This window comes from Megascapheus bottae, chromosome 3 (assembly GCF_031878675.1).
Source record: "Megascapheus bottae isolate mThoBot1 chromosome 3, mThoBot2.hap1, whole genome shotgun sequence".
NCBI lineage: Eukaryota > Metazoa > Chordata > Mammalia > Rodentia > Geomyidae > Megascapheus > Megascapheus bottae.
Genome location: NC_143511.1, coordinates 90,817,015 through 90,829,661, shown reverse-complemented (window position 1 = coordinate 90,829,661; position 12,647 = coordinate 90,817,015). Strand labels below are relative to the sequence as shown.

The 12,647-nt window shown below is 43.8% G+C and overlaps 1 protein-coding gene across 7 annotated transcripts in view; it reads right to left on the bottom strand.

The window, feature by feature from the left end:
• The window catches only part of Ehmt1 (euchromatic histone lysine methyltransferase 1), a 123,068-nt gene that overhangs the window by 87,377 nt on the left and 23,044 nt on the right, over window positions 1–12,647 (bottom strand). For 6 of the 7 annotated variants that reach the window (XM_090331028.1, XM_090331026.1, XM_090331030.1 and 3 more), the window contains exon 2: window positions 6,194–6,260. In XM_090331028.1, the coding sequence (XP_090187154.1) occupies window positions 6,194–6,260 (67 nt within the window). The remainder of the gene's footprint in view (window positions 1–6,193; window positions 6,261–12,647) is intronic. The other variant, XM_090331029.1, reaches the window with a different exon arrangement.

Below are 12,647 nucleotides of genomic sequence, written 5' to 3'. Positions count from 1 at the left end.
CTGGGAGTGTGGCCTAGTGGTATAGTGCTTGCCTAGCATGCATGAAGACTTGGGTTTGATTCCTCAGTACCACACACACAGAAAAAGCTAGAACTAAGCCAGATGCCTATAATCCTAGCTATTCAGGAGGGTGAGATCTGAGGATCACTGGTCGAAGCCAGCCCGGGCCCGAAAGTCCGTAAGACTATGATCTCCAATTAAGGACCAGAAAACCGGAAGTAGCACTGTAGCCTTCAGCTGAAAAGCTTAGGGACAATATCCATGCCCAGAGTTCAAGTCCCACATGGAAAAAAAGAAAAAGCCAGAAGTGGTGCTATGGCTCAAGTGGTAGAACTCTAGCCTTTAGAAAGCCCAAGAACAGTGCTCAGGCCCTGAGTTCAAGCCAAGACTGACTATACATTTATTATTATTATTATTATTATTATATATACATAATATATATGAGAAAATATTCTATGTTAAATTTTATACATTCAACCTAAACTAAGGAATATCAAAAATAAATTTTTGAAAAGGCACAAGAATTTATAGAAAAAGGGGCAAAGCACCAAAAGGTGACAGGGCATGCCTAAATAAATAAATATCTAAAAATAGCTAGGAAAAAAAAAGTACACAGCAGCTGTGTGTGGTTGCTCTCACTTGTAATCCTAGCTACTCAGGAGGTTGAGATCTGAGAATCAAGGTTCAAAGCCAGCCAGGGCACAAGGGGACCTGAGACTCTTATCTCCAATTAATCTCTAGAAAAGGGGAAGTGAGGTTTGGCTTCAGGGTAGGGCAGTAGCCTGGAGCAGAAGAGCTCAGGGACAGCACCCAGGCCAACATCAATCCTGTGACCCCCCCCAAAAAAAGAGAGAGACATAGTACCTTATACCAAGTGCTGGTGTCTCATGCCTATAACCCTATCTACTTAAGAGTCTGAGATCTGAGTATCATGGTTCAAAACCAGACCGGGAAGGAAAGTCTATAAGACTTATTACGAATTAACTACCAGAAGAGTAGCTGTGGCTTAAAGTGGCAGAGCACTAGCCTTGAACAAAAAAGCCAACAGTGCCCAGGTTCTGGGACCTAGCCTCATGACTGACCAAAATAAATATAAATGGAAAAAGGATAAACAACTACAGATTCCTGGTTTCAATTTAAGCAAGGCATACTAGTCATGGCTCAAGTTGTAGAGCATTTACTAACAAGGACAAAGCACTGAGTTGAAACTCCAATACCATCAACAAGAAGGAAGGAAAAGAAACAAGTACTAGTAGCTTATGCTTTTTTTTTTTTTTTTTTTTTTTTTTTGCCAGTCCTGGCTTGAGCTCAGGGCCTGAGCATTGTCCTTGGACTTTCTCAAGGCTAGAGCTCTACCACTTGAGCCTCAGCACCACTTCCAGCTTTTTCCTATGTATGTGGTACAGAGGAATCAAATCCAGGCCTTCATGCATGCTAGGCAAGCACTCTACCACTAGGCCAAACTCCAGGCCCTTGTGCTTTTAATTCTAGCTACTCAAAGAGTTTTAAAACAAAACTGTGCTTGGCATCATTTTTATCAGGAATAAACTGATTTCATGGAAACAAAATAAATGTTATCCATCTTGAGCCTCACAAAAGAAAAGGTCTATGGCTGGGAGCCATACATTCAGGAATGTTCACTTTACTCAAGAGCTGGTGACTCACATCTGTAATCCTAGCTATACAGGAGGCTTAGATCTGAGAATCCTGAGTCAAAGCCAGCTAGGCCAGGAAGTCTATGATACTCTTATTTCTAATGAATCACAGAAAAAGCCAGAAGTGGTGCTGTGGCTCAAAGTGGTAGAGTGATAGACTTAAACAAAAGGAGGAGGCCAGGAGTTTGGCCTAGTGGTAGAGTGCTTGCCTAGCATGCACGAAGGCCCGGGTTCGATTCCTCGGTACCACATACATAGAAAAAAGCCGGAATTGGTGCTGAGGCTCAAGTGGTAGAGCTCTAGCCTTGAGAAAGTCCAAGAACAGTGCTCAAGCCCTGAGCTCAAGTCCAAGACTGGCACAAAAAAAAAAAAAAAAAAAAAAAAAAAAAAAAGGAGCCCAGGAACAGCATTCAACCCAGAGTTCAAGCCCCACGACTGACTCCCCCCCCCCCAAAAAAAAAATTTTAGAGGTATGTCTGCTTTCATTATAGCATCCAGGGATTATCCTTTCACGAAGAACAAAGAGAATGACACTTTGCCGATAAAAACTGCCTCCCGGGGGCTGAGAATGTGGCTTAGAATGTGCTTGTTAGGCAAGCACAAAGCCCTGGGTTCAATTCCTCAGTACCGCATAAACAGAAAAAGCCAGTAGTGGAACTATGGCTCAAGTGGCAGAGTGCTAGCATTGAACAAAAGAAGCTCAGGCCCTAAGTTCAAGTCCCAGGACTGGTAAACGCAACAAAACTCAGGGGCAGGACCCAGGCCCTGAGTTCAAGCTGCACAACAGACAGACAGATAGACAGACACAGACACAGACACAGACACACACACACACACACGTGTGGCCTAGTGGAAGAATGCTTCCCTTGTATGAATGAAACTCTGGTTTCCATTCCTTTGTACCACACACACAGAAAAAGCCAAAGTGGTGCTGTGGCTCAAGTGGTAGAGCACTAGCCTTGAGGAAACCAAAAGACAATGTCTAAGCCCTGAGTTCAAGCCCCAGAACTGGCCAAAAAAAAAAAAATTAAACATATGCCCTATGAGCCTGTTAGAATAATTATTATTCTCAGTCAGGTACCTGTGGCTCATGTCTGTAATTCTAGCCATTTAAGAAAGCCAAAATTAAGAAGATCAATATTTGAAGCCAGCCTGGCAGAAAAGTTTTAAGAGATTCCATCTCCAAAATGACCAGCATGAACAGGAAAAGCCAGAAGTATCTCTGTGACTCAGGTAATAAAATGCTAGCCTTGAGCACACAGAAGCTCTGGGAAAGAGCCCAGGCCTTGAGTTCAAACCCCAGGACAGACAAAAAAGGAAGGGAGGGAGGGAAGGAAAGGAAAGGGAGGGAAGGGGAGGGAAGGACAGACAGAAGAAGGCAGAGAAAGGGAGAGGGAGGGAGGGAGGGAGGGGGAGGGAAGAGAGAGAGGGAGGGGGAGAGAGAGGGAGGGAGAGAGAGAGAGGGAGGGAAGGAGGGGGAAAGAAACACTGGGGGGCGGGGAGAGACAGGACAGGACAAAATCCGGTCAGGTGTTGATGGTTCATGCCTATAATCCTAGCCACACAGTAGTTTGAGATCTGTGTGTTTGGGTCACAGGTCTTGAGCTCAGAGCGTGGGCTCAGTCCCTGAGAGTTTTCGCTCAAAGCTAGCACTCTAACCACTTTGTGGCACAGTTCTACTTCCAATTTTCTGGGAGTTAATTGGAGTTAAGAGTCTCATTGACTTTCCTGCCCTGGCAGGATCTGAACCATGATCCTCAGATCTCAAGTCTTCTGAGTAAGCAGGCATATAGGTATAAGCCACCAGTACATGACTCTGTGATGTGACACTCTACCTCCAATTAACTACAAAAATAAAAATAAAAGAGAGGGCCGGGAGCTTAGCCTAGTGGCAGAGTGCTTGCCTAGCATGCACGAAGACCTGGGTTTGATTCCTCGGTACCACATACATAGAAAAAAAGCTGGAAGTGGTGCTGAGGCTCAAGTGGTAGAGCTCTAGCCTTGAGAAAGTCCAAGGACAAGTCTCAGGCCCTGAGCTCAAGCCCAGGACTGGCTAAAAAAAAAAGCTTAGGACAGGCCCTGAGTTCAAAACCCCAAGACCATTGAAATAAATTAATAATAATAATAATGTGATAGGGCACAGAATAGGAGAAAATATGTGAATATCTCCTACACTGTTTTATTTATTTTTGTTTTTGCCAGTCCTGGGGCTTGAACTTAGGGCTTAGGCACTGTCCTTGAGCTCTTCTGTCCAAGGCTAGCACTTTACCACTTAAGCCATGTACTACTTCCAGTTTTTTCTGTCTGTGTGGTACTGAGGAATCAAACCCAGGGCTTTACGCATACGCAAACACTCTACCACTAAGCCACACTCCTGGCCCTATACTTATATTTTAAAGACCAAATTCTAACAATTCAAAAATAAAAATACATCATCCAATTTAAAAAGAGTATTAGGAGTTAGAGTGTGGCCTAGTGGTAGAGTGCTTGCCTGGCCTGTACAAAGCCTTGGGTTCCATTTCTCAGTACCACAAGAGACAGAAAAGCCACAAGAGGTGCTGTAGCTCAAGTGGTAGAGTGCTAGCCTCAAGCACAGAGAGGCTCAGGGAAAGTGCCCAGGCCCTGAGTTCAAGAACCAGGACTGACACAATCTTGTTACGTACTTCGGGTACCTGATATCACTTGTACAACAATTTCTACTAAAAATGGTCTCAAGAGGTAAAGAGCTGGCAAGAGAGGGAACAAGGTCACCACAGTGACCCAGCTGAGGTCTGAATAAGCACACACAGAGACTGCTCTGGGTAAGGGTACAATGAACACGACTGCCACAGATTGCCTAGTGAAAGGAAGACATGAGTTGGAGCCCCCCCACAGAAACAGAGTCTGCGCTACTCCAGTAGCCACATACCTTAAAATCCAGATCCCCAAAGTCTCCTAAGAGCTCCCACATATGGGGGTCACATGGACACAGAATGTAGACACCAAGGTATATGATCTACAGGCACATCTTAAAACATGCCTGAATCATGAAATCTCAGGCATTCCTCCCAACCTCTTACAGAACAGCTCTTCAGTTTCTCCTCATATTCTGTACTTCTGTAGACTCTCCTTTTCAACATCCTCTCCTCTGAGCCTTTAGTTCAGTTTCTCCAGAATAACATGAATAAATGGAGTCAAACAGTATGTGGCCCTTGGGGCCTGGCTTTCTTTTCTTGCCAAAACTCACCTAAAATGCATCCTTGTTAGGCTGGGTGCCAGTGGCTCACGCCTATAATCTTAGCTACTCAGGAGGCTGAGATCTGAGGATCACAGTTCAAAGCCAGCCCAGGCACGAAAGTTTGTGAGACTGTTTTCTCCAATTAAACACCAGAAAATCAGAAGTGGTGCCGTGGTTCAAGTGGTAGAGTGTTAGCATTGAGCTGAAGAGCTCAGGGACAGCGCCCAGGCCCGGAGTTCAAGCCTGATGACTGACAGACCACACACACACACACACACACACACACACACACACACACACACACACACACGTCTCACAGACGTTTCATACCCAGGCTGGCTCTGAACCGAGATCCTCAAATCTCAACCTCCTAAAGAGCTAAGATTACAGGTGTGAGTCACTGATGCCCAACTTCCATGAAACACTTATCTCAAATTAACATCAATAAGCCAGAAGTAGAGCTGAGGCTCAGGTGGCAGAGCCCTAGCCTTGAGCAAAGAAGCTCAGGGACAGTGCTCAAACCCTGAATTCAAGACCCAGGACTGAAACATACACACAAACAAATACCATCCAGGGCTTGGAGTTTGACCTCGTGGTAGAATGCTTGCCTAGCATGCACAAAGACCTGGGTTTGATTCCTCCAGTACCACACACATAGAAAAGGCTAGAAGTGGTGCTGTGGTACAGCATTAGCCTTGATAAAGCCCAAGAACAGTGCTCAGGACCTGAATTCAAGCCCCAGGGCCGGCCAAAAAAAAAAGACAATGTTCATCCAGGCTCATGCCTATAATCCTAGCTACTTAGGAGGCTGAGATCTGAGGATCCAGGTTCAAAATCAGCCCAGACACTAAAAAAGTGTTTAAGGACCGTGCCCAGGCCCCTGAGTTCAAGCCCTAGGACTGGCAATAAATAAATAAATTAATTAAAAATTTAAAAAAAAATCCATGTTGTTATATGAACCATGCTATTTGAGTACCTACCATCCCATCCGGTGCTTGCATCTGGATTTATTGAGTATATTATCAGACAAGACCTGAGTTAGGTTCCACTTTTCAGTGATGCAAATATTCTATAGATAGTCATATAATCACTCACTTTTTCTTAAAGATGAGGATATGCAGGGTTTTACTTTTCATACTCAATTTTTCCCCTTCTCTAGCAGATGTTTTGTGTGTCTATATGTATATACAAATGTCTATCTATTTATAAATGGAACAGTTAAAAATTACACCATAACCCTAGGTAGAGACTAAGGAAAAGCCAAAATAACAAAAAGTAGGCAAATAGAAAAGTTACCTTTCTTGCCTGAGCAAACTCTTACCTTCTCTTAGCAGCTCTGTTTTCATGCAACACTCTTGCTTAGTCTCCCCCTTGGCTGGAAGTGCCTGCTAGGAAAAAAATTAGAGAGTCAACAACCCAGGTGCACCCAGGGCAGACTTGTCTAAAATCAATGACAAACCTAACCACCTAACACATGTAAATCCACCCAGAGAGCAGTACAGTCACCCCCTAGAGGAAGGTCACAGAAATGCATATCTAATCTGCAGTTCAGGACAAGATTCTTAACAATAAAGATGTATTCATGTGTTACTTTTATCATTACAAATCTGACAAATCTAGGCTGGGAGCCCAAATATATGAGCCAGAAAAGATCATTGATCATCCTAAAAAAAAAAGTAACATATCTGATATGGCTCCCTTTCTAAGAATGAGCCAGAAAAGATCGTCCTCCTGGTTTACTCAGATATTTGTCGTAAGAACCAAAAACTGACTAACACAACTACTGTCAGTAAATGGCACGTCATATAAAAGAAGGTCTGGAGGGGAAAACTAGGAGAGCAAGAAAGATGTGACATCGGAAGTCTGAAATCTGAGGGCTGTAGGTCACTTCAAAGGCAGCAAAATGACCGAGAGTTTGTCCTAGTGGTAGAATGAATGCACGAAGACTCGAGTTCAAGTCCTAGGTATCACATACATAGACAAAAGCTACAAGTGGTTCTGTGGCTCAAGTGGTAGCCTTGAGAAAGCCCAAGGACAGTGCTCAGGCCCTGTGTTCAAGTCCCACAACTGGAAAAAAAAAAAGCCAGCCAAGTCCATGAGACTCCAATAAACTATTCATAAAATGCTTAGAAGTGGGCCAGGCAGGGTAGCTCACACCTGAATCCTAGCTACTCAGGAGGCTGAGATCTGAGGACCCAGATTCAAAGCCATCCCAGGCACGAAAGTTAGTCAGACTCTTATTTCCAATTAACCACTAGAAAACAGGAAGTGGGACTGTGGCTCAAGTGTAGAGCAGAAAGAGGCTCAGGGACTAGGCCCAGGCCCAGGCCCATCATCAACAACAACAACCAATGTACTCTTGCAGAACAGGTACTGGTGGCTCATGCCTATAATCCTTAGCTACTCAGAGGAGGCCAAGAACTGTCTGTGGTTCAATGCCAGCTCATGTAAGAAAGTCCACGAGGGCTGGGAAATGTGACTTAGTGGTAGAATGCTTACCTAGAATGCATGAAGCCCTGAGTTTGATTCCTCAGTACCACATACACTGAAGCTAGAACTGGTGTTGTAGTTCAAGTGGTAGTGCTAGCCTTTAGCAAAAAGAAGTTCAAAGACAACACCCAGGCAGAGTTCAAGCCCTACAAACCATGGAAGGAAGGAAGGAAGGAAGGAAGGAAGGAAGGAAGGAAGGAAGGAAGGAAGGAAGGAAAAGAAGGTGGGAGGAGGGGGAAGAAGGGGGAAGGGGAAGGGAGTAGGGGGAAGGGAGAAGGGGGAAGGGAAGGGGAGAGGGAAGGGGGAGAGAAAGAGGGAGGAAAGAGGGGAGGGAAGGAGGAAGAAGGAAAGGATTTGGGGGGGGGATTGTTTTTTTTATTTTGTTTTGGTTAATCCTAGGGCTTAAACTAAGGACTTAGGCACTGTCCCTGAGCTTCCTTGTGCTCAAGGGTACAGCTCTACCATTTGTGTCATTAAGCCACTTCTAGCTTTTTCTGTGATGTACTGGTGATAAAGTCTTACCCACATTCCTGCCCAGAGTGGCTTCAAACTGAAACCCTCAGATCTCAGCCTCCTATAACTAGAATTACAGGCTTGAACTACCAGTGCCTGGCAAAGAAACATACTCTTTACCATAAGACTTACATAATTGTAACCCCTCAGTACATCACCTTTATAATAACAATTTAAGGGAGGGGGGTATAACTGTTATAGGAAACTAGCAACAATACCTCTCAGCAACAACAGGTGACAATTTCCTATAACAGAAGCTCCCAGGAGACATGGCTAATGGCAAGTTGAATAAGAAAAATGCAGGTGAAGCTGGGTGTGGTGGCTCACCCCAGTAATCCTAGCTACTGAGGAGGCTGAGATCTGAGGATCAAGGTTCAAAGCCAGCCCAGAAACAAAAGGACCTAAGACTCTTATCTCCAATTAACCTCTACAAGAGGGAAGTGGAGCTTGACTCAAGGGTATGGCAGTACCCTTGAGCTGAAGAGCTTAGGGACAGTGCCCAGGCTGAGTTCAAGCCCCATGACCCACAAAAAAATAAAAAAGAAAAGAAAAAGAAAAATGCAGATGGAATTTTGTGTGTCTAACAAAGAAAGAAAATGCTCAGAGGATGACAAACATTTCACAAGAACATAGCCAACACCGGGCAGTTCCTATTAGCCAAGTCTAGGGTACTTCAAGTACCCCAAGGAAAGATAGCAATAATAGATTATAACCCTCTGGACCTAATGATGATAGTGAATCTGAATGAGCAAAAGATAAATGAACTGATAACAGGCAAATGAAAGCAAAATTCCTTGCACTACAAGGCCAACAAGTAAACACAAAAATCCACAGAACTGGTGCCAGGGGGTTGGCCTAGTGGTAGAGTGCTTGAATAGCATGCATGAAGACCCGGGTTCGAATCCTCGGTACAACATATATAGGAAAAAGCCGGAAGTGATTCTGTGGCTCAAGTGGTAGAGCTTCTAGCCTTGAGAAAGCCAAAGAACAGTGTTCAGGCCCTGAGCTCAAGCCAAGACTGGCAAGAAAAAATAAATCCACAGAAGTTATAAGTCACTACCATAGTCCTGCCTCAGATATAACGTATCAATGGATTCTAAAACTATTAAGTAAAATTTGATAAAAGAATAGTGAGATGGGGGTGGGGGAGGGAGTTGGGAACCAAAACATGAGAAAGGGTATCAATGTTTGTGAAGTAATACACCTTTTATCTGGTGAATATAATGTAACATTTCTATTAATTACAATTTTAAAAATATGAAAAAAAAAGAATAGTGAGAGCTGGGTGCCGGTGGCTCACCTATAATCCTAAACTACTCAAGATCTGAAGATCAAGGTTCAAATCCAAGTTCAAAGAAAGTCAAGCATGAAAAATCCTTGAAACTCTTATCTCCAACTGAACAGCAGAAAATAGAAAGTGGTGCTGTGGCTCAAGTAGTAGAGCACGAATAAGATTACTCACTAGGAGAACAAGAGCATGGCTAAATAACTCTCATATTTTATTTTATTTTGCCAGTGCTGGAGCTTGAACTCAGGAACTAGTCACTCATTGTCCCTGGGCTTTTTTGCTCAAAACTAGCACTCTACCACTTGAGCCAGCTCCATTTCTGGCTTTTTCTGTTTATGTGGTACTAAGGAACCAAACCTGGGGCTTCATATTAGGCAAGCAGGCTGCCACTAAACCACCTTCTCAGCCCCTAACTCTCACATTTGAGAAAGAAAGGGAAAGAAAAAGGGTCAAATGAAGAAATGGTGCATGAATAGAACTTGTACCATTTCCATTTTGGCCTCAAATTATTTCTATCCTGCCATTTGTATTGGGAGCCAGCTTTCACTAATCACCTACCTAATCACCTGGGTATCCCCAGGATAGCAAGTATGGATAGAAAGAAAGGGAACCTTCCACTCTCTTTAAACTTGTCCTCAACTTTACAGCTAAGCCTGACCTAGCTTTTCACAGTAAGAGTCTTTTCCCCATACATATTACATGGCCAAATTAAGGTTCCTTTAATTAAAAAGCATCCCTCTACCTGAGAATAGAATCTGGTCTCTAACATATACAAGAAAACTACCAAATTCTGGTATTGGCTCCTATCTGCTTTAGAAAAGCTTGAAGAGGCAACTTCTTCCTTGGGAACAAGAAAGGACAGATACAAATAGTTCTCTAAAACAGAGGGATTTTTAGTCCAGCATCCTTAAGAGATGCAGACAAATATCTGCTTACCCCTAATCTCAAGCATTTCCACATACCAGCTTTACAAGCTAATTATCAAAGAGGGCGGAGAGAAAAAGAATGAATCCTTTCAATATCTGAGATTTTCTTTTCTCTCTTTTGTCTTTTTGTACCCCCCTTGGCAGGAAAAAAAAAAAAGTTTGTTCCTAAATTTGGAAGATACAATTAATATCCAAAGCAGCCCTGGAATCACAGTTAAGAGATTTCAGAATATCACAACACAGTCCCTTTCCATCTGCTGCTTAACCCTTAACTGGGCCTCTCTGCAGAGACAGATGCCAAGGCTTTCTATCCTTGCTGTCTCTTTACCTGGGGCTCTGGTAGCCAGTACATTTTTCCAAAGGGGAGAGGAAGAGGGATTAAGATATATCCACTATGTTTTCCCTAGCATGTGATGCCCGAAATCCTCTACCTAAAGTGGGGTCTATCTTCCCTCCTCTTTAGCTAAAAGGACCTTGTAACAAGAGCTGAGACTCAGAATGTGGCTTCATGACACCTTAAGCAGAACCACGGCATTGATGGTTCACTCGGTGCTACCTGACCACCACAAGTGTGAAGCCTGAGTCCCATGGGGTGCTCCAGTCAACAGTATATACCAGTCAATAGTACAAATATCCACACCGCACCCACCACCACCACCCCATGCCTAGATAATGATTAGCAGGTTATTATGTAGCCATTTTAATTCTGCTCCTATTTACCTACCCAATACCACTGCCTACCAAGGGTAAGAGGAAAAACTGCAGAATGCTTAAGAAGCTGGAGTGGCATATAGCCACTCTCATTAGAGATCGGCTATTTTTACTCATAACCTGACCTGTGGAATTGAAAACCCTCTGCACAATTAAAAAGCAATAAAATATTTTTAGTATTGCCCATGTGTCAACAGAAACGAACCTCTTCTTTCTATTCATGCCCCAAATCAATCTGCTCAAAAATAAGTTTAGTTCGGGGCCAGGAGTGTGGCCTAGTGGTAGAGTGCTCGCCTAACACGCACTAAGACCCAGGTTCAATTCCTCGGTACCACATACATAGAAAAAAGCTGGAAGCGGTGCTGAGGCTCAAGTGGCAGGGTGTTAGCCTTGAGCAAAAATGTGTCCAAGGGCCTTGCCACTGACCCTAAGCTTTATTTGCTCAAGACTAGTGCTCTACCACGTAAGCCACAGCTCTAATTCTGCAAGTTAATTGAAGGTAAGAAGGTAAGAGTCTCAAGAATTTTTCTGCCCAGGCTAGCTTTGAATCTCAAATGTTCAGATCTCAGCCTCCTGATTAGCTAGGGTTAAAGACATGAGCCACTGGCCCTCAGTTCTAATTAACTCTAAAACCCTGTGAACAGGCTGGGAGTGTGGCTAGTTGGTAGAGTGCTTACTTAACATGCACAAAGTCCTGGGTGGGTTTGATTCTGTGGTACCACAAACACATGAAAACCTGAAGTGGTGCTGTGGCTCAGGTGGTAGAGTGTTAGCCTTGACAAAGCCCAGGCCCTGAGTTCAAGCCCCAGGACACACACACACACCTGTGATCAGCCAGGCCTTGGTGGCTCATGCCTGTAATCCTAGTTAATCAGAAGGCTGAGGATCACAGTTCAAACCCAGACAGGACACAAAAGTCCATTAATTCTTATCTCTAATTAACCACCAGAAAGCTGGAAGGAGGGGCACTGTAGCTTAAGTGGTAGAGGGCTAACCTTGAGCTGAAGAGATTAGGGACAGTGTCTAGGCCCAGAGTTCAAGCCCCATGAAAGATAAGACAAGGAAGGGAAGGGAGGGGAGAATTTTAAATTGTCTAGATCTGAAAACCATTTTGAAAGATTTGTCCCTTGTTCCACTCTGCTGATCAGAGCTTTAGAATCCAGGCAAAGCCATTCTTGCTCACACTAGTTGGAGGAGGTAAAGGTGAAGACTCATCTTCACAAACAGAGATCATAAGACTCAGTACAGATGAGGACATTAAAGCATGGAAGGGATATGTCATCATTAGTGAGTGAGAGAGCCAGGTCTAAGGTCCATAACAGGATGAATCAAGCCCTTCTCTAGACTGTCTGTCATGCAATCAATCCCTTCAACAGATACCTAACCTCTGTGTTCTCAGGGTAAAGCTCTTCTCCAAATGAAAAATCAAGAAGTGGAGTTGACAGGAACAGAATTGATCAAAGCCACATCTCCATGTCTCATTTTCACAGATGTGGCTGGAAAATTCTCCCAAGATAAATGGGAATGGTTGAATCTTGCTTAGAGGAGTTTATACAGCAAGCTGTTTTCGGCAGGACTTTGCATTTCTAAAAATGATGTGGTCTCCTTATTGAATGAAGACAATCAGCCAGGCAACAGTGGCTCATGCCTATAATCCTAGGTACCCATGAGCATGACAGCTGAGGCTCACATTTCAGAATCAGCCTAGGCAGAAAAGTTCATGATTCTTATCTCCAATTAACTACCAAGCAAAGCTGTGGCTCAAGATGTAAATCATAAAAGCTCAGGGACAGCAATCCGACTATGAGTTCAAGACCCAGGAAGGAAAGACAGATGGACATGGACAT